The sequence below is a fragment of the Montipora foliosa genome, chromosome 10 (genome assembly GCF_036669935.1).
Source record: "Montipora foliosa isolate CH-2021 chromosome 10, ASM3666993v2, whole genome shotgun sequence".
NCBI classification, from domain to species: domain Eukaryota; kingdom Metazoa; phylum Cnidaria; class Anthozoa; order Scleractinia; family Acroporidae; genus Montipora; species Montipora foliosa.
Genome location: NC_090878.1, coordinates 10,377,811 through 10,385,310, shown reverse-complemented (window position 1 = coordinate 10,385,310; position 7,500 = coordinate 10,377,811). Strand labels below are relative to the sequence as shown.

General features: G+C 39.5%; 1 protein-coding gene and 1 non-coding gene across 4 annotated transcripts in view; both read right to left on the bottom strand.

Annotated features, from left to right (window-relative positions):
- LOC137974062 (peroxiredoxin-1-like) overlaps nucleotides 1-7,500 on the bottom strand; it is a 20,109-nt gene that overhangs the window by 11,498 nt on the left and 1,111 nt on the right. The window contains exons 1-3 of one of the 3 annotated variants that reach the window (XM_068820982.1): nucleotides 2,005-2,074; nucleotides 1,770-1,876; nucleotides 1,665-1,701 (exon numbers count right to left, since the gene is read on the bottom strand). In XM_068820982.1, coding sequence (XP_068677083.1) covers nucleotides 1,665-1,701; nucleotides 1,770-1,869 — 137 coding nt within the window. In that variant the 5' untranslated portion in view covers nucleotides 1,870-1,876; nucleotides 2,005-2,074. Of the gene's footprint in view, nucleotides 1-1,664; nucleotides 1,702-1,769; nucleotides 1,877-1,950; nucleotides 2,075-7,500 lie in introns of those variants that run through there. The other 2 variants (XM_068820981.1, XM_068820980.1) reach the window with 2 other exon arrangements.
- Nucleotides 3,831-3,903, bottom strand: Trnas-gga (transfer RNA serine (anticodon GGA)). Its single transcript has one exon. It is a non-coding gene; the product is annotated as a tRNA-Ser (tRNA).

Sequence of the window (7,500 nt, the reverse complement as noted above, 5' to 3'; positions counted from 1 at the left end):
AGATCATTAAGAAATCCCAAATAGGTTTCATTGGAAGATTCCAAGGAATCCCATGGTTACTCCAAAAAACTAGAGGGATCAGATTCATAAAACAAAACGTTCTTTGTTTATTTAAAATTAAGAATTCATGGGGAATTATTCAGCTGTCGTAACAGCATAATAATTTTGATAACACACCTTCTGAAAAATTTCAACACAAGTGGCAAATTGCCATTACATAATCTATTCAAGAGGAAATGTAAGACCTCGTTAAGAATCAATCTTCAGACTAATATGGTTAGTATTCCCCTCAGCATACAAAGCAGCTGTTTTTGTCATACAGAATATTGATCGAAAATTGTTTGATTTTTCCTCTTCACTGAAGATATAGATTTTAGCTAGCAACCCCCTTTTGTGGAGTAGCTGATTGGAGATGAAAAACTGCAGATTTTATCATTATTGAACGACTGTCAACAATTTCCTCTCCACAATTGACAACTTGACCAATGTTCTAAGGGGACTGAGATTTTTATCTCAGTGCTTTGCCCTAACAGTTTGCTTTTCAATCCAAGAAAACTTATTTTGACATTTGCAAAAACAATTTTCTTAAAAAAAACACTCTTGAAATTTATATTGGTCCATTTTGCATGGCGTGTTTTGACCACAAAAAATGTCTCCAGGCACAAGCCCCTTAGGGTGTTTTCAATTGGGAAATCCGGATTTAGATCTTCAAATCTTTATCTTCGGATTTCTGATGGAACACAAAATTTGAAAGCAGATTTTGTCACAGATTCCACTAACTGAAATCCTTCCTAACATGGATTTCCAATTAATTTAATTTTTCAAACCAAAGGAAATGAGCAAGAAAAATTTATGCTGTTTACACACCAATGATAACTAGTTTGGCAAGTACATGCATGGACAGTTCTAATTAATAATGCATGATGGTTGCCTCTTAATAAAGGTTGAATATTCTTTGGCCAATGCATCTCTGGGTTTTATCCATCAGTTCTCATTGTATATTGCTTAAGGGTATCATGTGTGTCTGATATTATCAAAGCACTTCCAGATTGGTTTGAGGACCAGTGCATAAATTAGGCATTGATAGATGTTTGTTTGTCATTATCAAAATAATTCCTCAAAAATAAAACCATTAATGAATTTAAGCATACAGTAATTTCAGTAAATGGAGTGATGATCATAATTAATCCTGTAGACGGATGTATGGAAAGAGTGATAAAAAGTTAAAATCTGTTCCATCCAGATAAAATTCTCAGAGTTGTTGTCGCCTCTTCTCATATTGGGCAATTATCAAGACCTCTATAAAGTACACCTGAGTAATACAGTATTATTTCACTTCCTCTCTTGTGGAAGTTCTGGTCGTCATTTTGATTTGGAGCGTAAAAATATGATAACTTCGAGTCTGCCGGTGTACTTGTATTTGAGCTTAAATTTCGCGCAGTCATGCTATCAAAATTATATAACAGGAATTTGTAACAATGTTCTTTCAGGGACAATCTTGCGAGTAACAAACGCAGTACGAAACGTGAAATTCAACATTAACTCAATTACCTCGACCTCGTCAAAGATAAGACAAAAATAATTTAACACAAAATACATGTGCTAAAATAGCCGTGTAATTAAATAATGCACGCGCGATTGAAATATGCAAAAATATGACTTACAAATCAAGAGGATAGAAGAAGAGCACCAAGTATTTCCCTGTGGACGAACAGAAGTCAGTCAGCAAGGCTTTCGCTCAATTAAAAAACAACACGTTTTATCCATACCTTGGTAGTCGGAGAGCTTAATATCGATGAATTCTCCGAATGTGTTGACAGCCGTGCCGGAAAATGGTGGAGCAGGCTTTTGGATGAAGGCTTTGCTCATGCTTGGGCTAAAAAAAACGACAGAAAGACTTATAAATCTACAAATACAGAATCATTGAAAGGTATACCTCAGCTGGAATACCTTAGCAAAGTAAAAGGAAGAAATCAGGGCCACGCGAAACAACGGTAAATATACCGGATGATCAAAGCTTCCAGACGAAAAATAAATTTACATTGCCAGACCTTAGTCTCCCTCGACAATGAACGAAAACGAGGCTCCTGTGAGCGGTTTTATCATTTTAACAAGTTTTAATGGCACATATTTTTCAGTGAGTGATCGACCCATTGACTCCTTGGGGTTCTCCATTGACGAATAAAATCGTCTGGCGTTAGACAGAGTGAAATACTAAGTGTAGACGGTTTCGGCCGGTTTAGGAGCGAATGGGTTTTAAACTATTATTATTTCCGTGTGAAATGTATAATGCTGCGTCATGCTTAAGTGCTCATGATATTATGTAATATTATGCGAATTTATGACAAAGGAAAGAATGTAGAGGAACCGGTAAATCCACTGGGCTTTTTTACGCGTCAAAGACGACAAACAAAAGCAGCAGCACTACAGGAAACAAATCCAGGCTAAAAAACATAATATACTGCAAACTATTGTCTGCAAATAATTTAATGCGATCGACTGGTTTCTGCTACGCAAAATACGTATATTGTGCATGAGACGAAATTTCTGAGCGTCTATAAATATTATCATGAGCTATTTATATACGAAGGTAAAAAAACACAAAACACAACTTAGAACTAGGCCCCCATTCATTCAAATGCGATTTTAAAAACTTCCGATCCCATCTCGTCAAATATGAAGCAAGACTACCCGAGCAGGCAAGATGGAGTTATACTGTCGGCTCGGGATTTCTCGCATGGTCCCGCAAGATCAAAGATCATTTTTTTGGTGTTTTATCCCATATAATAAATCCTTTACTGACCAAGCTTGTTCGGTCAAGATGGCTGGGATATTGGCCTCGTTCTTTTTTTGCGTGTTTATGGGCCTCGACTTCGTCTCGGTCCATAAACACGCAAAAAAAAAAACTTGGCTAATATACAGCCATCTTGACCTCACGCTTGGTCAATAACCCATATATATTGTTGTTTCGTGGCGCTGTCGAAGTCGTAGCCGTTTCTTAAACTTCCTAATACGGAGTTCCTAAGACGCGACGGTAACGAAAACGTCATTTAAGATTGCAAGTTCAGGTTTATTAATCTTTTCGTCGTTATGTCGGTTTGTCTAACTTCTAAAAACTAGCGCAACTTTCCAGGAACTGAATTGGGAGGTGCGGTGTTGAAGCTACGACAGGAAATTCAAATTCGCTGCCTTTTCTTAAAAAAAAAAAACTTTAATCATGGTAATTGTCACTAGCGCAACTAACGAAATCCGGCAATGGAGCGGCCAGCAATCGCTCAATTTACATGGTATGGCATTACAATTACATTTAAATTGTATAAATTACAATTACATTTACATGGTAAAATTACAATTAAAATTACATGGTATAAATTTACAAATTACATAGTACGAGAATAAACGATGTAATTAAATTAATATGTTAAAGTAATGGCCACTCTTCGGATAAATTCTGGATAAGATGCCGATCTAACAACATCAGCTGACAACGCGTTCCATACAGGGATTGATCTTATACAGAAAGAGCGTTCGTAAGCGTCGACTGAAGAGGACGGGAGCCTGATCTTAAAGTCATGACTGTACGCCAATACGCATGCTGGGAAGGGAGGTCGTAGGGAAGGGAGATGTTAACTTGACCTCTACGTATTTTATAAAACACATGCCGAGATCGTATATCCTGCGCCTTGACTGCAGTGAGTGCCAGTCCAAGTCATTAAGCATAGATGAAACGCTACTATAGCGGCTGTAATCATTGTTAATCAAGTGAAGCTATGATCTTCGCAGTTATGAGCGCAATTTTTGCAATTGCGTTGAGAAGCCTAAAAAACTCAGGGCTTCAACGGGGTTTGAACCCGTGACCTCGCGATTCCGGTGCGACGCTCTAACCAACTGAGCTATGAAGCCACTGACGTTGGGAGCTGGTCATTTGTGGGTTCTAATGGTCCCGTGAGGAATGAATCAATGATGAAATGGTATATGAAATGAATCATATATGAACTGCGGATATGAAATCAAGTGAAGCTATGATCTTCGCAGTTATGAGCGCAATTTTTGATATTGCGTAGAGAAGCCTGAAAAATTCAGGACTTCAACGGGGTTTGAACCCGTGACCTCGCGATTCCGGTGCGACGCTCAGGCAATCCCTTTCCTTGTATGCGGAGACCAAGCTACGGTGGCGTATATTCCCAAAGCCTCGAGATGATGCCTTTTGTTTAGGACTGAATTTTAATATATCGAAAGTGGGCTATTGCCAACACAACGTACATGTTATGTAGACGCCGAGGTACTTTTGGTGGCGAACACCGTCAAGCTGCACATTACAAAGGAAGTAACTAAACTGCAAAGGGGAATTCTTCAAAGTGATGGACATAACAAAACATTTTGTAGGTGCAAATTTCATCTGCCATGTAGAGGCCCACTTCTCTAGTTGATCGAGGTCTCGCTGGAGAACTAAATGATAGCTTACGGAATGAATCGGACGGTAAAGAACACAGTCGTCAACGAAGAGCTTGATACCTTGCCATGTGATCACGTTCTCCGTAAAACTTGAGAATTGGTCATTTCACGTCGCAGATTTACCGAAAACGTGAAAGAAATGTACAAAAATGAAAAGCGCACGTGCAGAGCGTGCAAAGCTATTGTTTTTGCTCATTACAAATATAATTTTAAAATTACCTTTTAATCTGGGGACAGTGGCGTGGCGTTGGCTTTGCATTCCGTTGCCCCAGGTTTAGCCTACGTAGCTGGCGGTATTGTTGGCGCTAGAGGCAAATTAATGAGCATCGAAGACGTGTGGAGAATGGGGAGGGCCGTTGTAAAATCACAGCACCCCTTCCCACTCTCCGCACGGCTCATGCGGCCTCTCTCTTTCGTCAACAATACCGCCAGTTACGTACGCAGGATACTCTGGATACTCCGGGCTCACATCCCGTTCTAACCTCGGGTTTGGATATGTTTCCGGTTGTCCCGGATTCAATTCTACCACGCTAATTAACAATTAGGCCCGTAGCCCGCAAGGGCTACGGGTCAATAGCCCATGAGGCGAAGCCGAATGGGCTATTGAGTGACATAATGTCACTCAAGAGTGACATACAGTGTAATGTTGGCCCTTTGAGAATAATTTAATTATTGATATTTTGTATGTACATGTAATTAACCAATGTATTACTTCAGGTCCCTACAACCTATTCTAGGTAAAACCGTTTTAAGTAAATCTAGCTTCAACAAATCCTAATTTTGTTAGATCAAAATGCAGTACTTTAAGTTGGGGCTTTTAGACAAATAGTTTATTAAAATAAATAAATACATGGGCAGCCAGGGGCTGAATTGCAAATTTGCGAATTTACAAGTAAAACTAAGCTAGAAATAAAAATAGAATAATTTACAATATATCAATATTAGAATTCATGCATACAATATACAAAACCACTAAAACCGAATCATTAATTGTACTTTAGGCACGATGATAACACAAAAGTGTTCCCAAAACGGTCTGTTTTCCACTTTAAGAGTGCAAAGTGACGCTGATTTCTTCATGAATTCATATGGAGCCTTATTGGCTTCCATTAATAATCTGTTAATTTTATTATCCTTGTTCCTAAGGGGGATGTTAAAAACCTTGTCACATATTTCCTCGTAATATGAAATAATGTATGGAATACCAATTTCCTTAAGTGCCTCGTCGTAACACAGAATGGGGCAAATGATTGACAATGCCCTTTTTTGGACCCGCTCCAGCTCGCATTGTAAATACTTGGGCAGAGCAGAGAAGAATACAGGCACAGCATAAACTAGGATTGATCTCATACATGTGACATTAAAGAGAGCTAAATTCCTACATGGAAGCCTTGCTTGTTTAAGCTGAACTTGAAAATACAAACGTTTAGACGCCTTCTTTATAGTTTTACTAACAAGCTCAGTCCATGACAAATCGATTGTAATAATTTATCACAACGCGCAGTTTTGTGCTTCTAACGTCTTCAAGCTGGATACCATTTATGAGAATAGGATGGAACTCTGACTGCTTTTTAGCGAAAGAGATTCTTAGTTCTTTACAGTTTTCGCTGTTCAGTTAAAGCCTATTATCTAAGGACCACTGAGCTACACAGTCTGCTATATGTTGTGCATTGCTCGCTTCACTTTAGTAACTACTTCTGACATTGTGGTGTCATCGACATACTTCCAGAGTTGGGCGTTAAAATTTGCATCAAGACTTAGATCATTGATCAAAATAAGGAACAACTAAGGCCCTAGCTTTGTCCCCTGGGGGACCCCAGAGAGGACAGAGCCCCACTTGGAGTTGCATCCCTCAGCTAGCTTAAATCTGCTGAAAATGCCCAGACACAAAATCAATTGATTATACTGGTTGGCAGGACTAATTTGCATAACTTATCAACAAGTATACTATGGTCGATCAGATCAAATGCTTTCCGATATTCGAAAAGCACAATCCTGATTGTGGCACTATTACCGTCTGCCGCTTGAGCTTAACTGTGGACCATGTGCCAAAGGGCCTGTGTGGTGGATGAATTGGGTACCGCGCCATACTGATTAGGGTCCAGGATCTTGAGAACAGTAGGTCTTATGGAATCCTGTACCACACAATCCTTGGTGACTTTCGATAAACAGGCGGTAAGAGAGATTGGTCTAAGATCTTTTTTCAAATCATCAACCTTCTTTTTCTTGGGTAGTGGGGATACATCTGTGTACTTCCAGACAGTAGGAAGGCGCTATTCTTCCAGGGATGCATTAATTATACTACACTATATATACCATACTTGTGGTCTGTCTTCTGTGATGTATCATAGTTGGGAGGGTAAATGCTCGGAGAAATTAGCTACACCAAGCTACTCTAAAAATCCGAGGGTAAATAAAGATATATGATATATGATATGATATACATACAGGGTAAGCGAGAAGATCAGAGTACTCCTGCAGTAGCCAATTAGGTACTTCATCCAGTCCACATGCCTTAGACAGATTTAATTTTGCTAGGAGTCTTGCAATGCACACCTGACACCACCCGGAGGTTGTGCTGAGTTCTCTTCCAGGGGGATTTGTGCCAGTGGGCAGGGCAGATGATATTCTTCTATTGGTTCTAGGAACCCCTCGTTGATAGTGTTTTCCAGTTCCTGTGGAGATAGCTCTTCAGCACCAACCACATGAATATGATTACACAAAGCTCCGGAATACTCACGTGTTCTTCTTTCATGCTTTGTACCTTGGTTTCATAGAAAACAGCTTTATATGATTGACTGCGTTACGGCAGAACTTAAACTGAGCTGATTAATACCATGTTCGTGAAAGGCCTTCTGCCTTTTAAGGTCAAGTGATTTCAGGTGCTGGGTCATCCACGGGACGTCAGATGTGTTCACACGCACTTTCTTTACAGGCATGAGCAGATCAAGTCCTGTATGCAGTGCTTTATAGAACACATTCAGCATATTTTCACAGCAGTCAAGACAACAAAACAGTGTAGGCCAATCCATAGCACTCAGATAC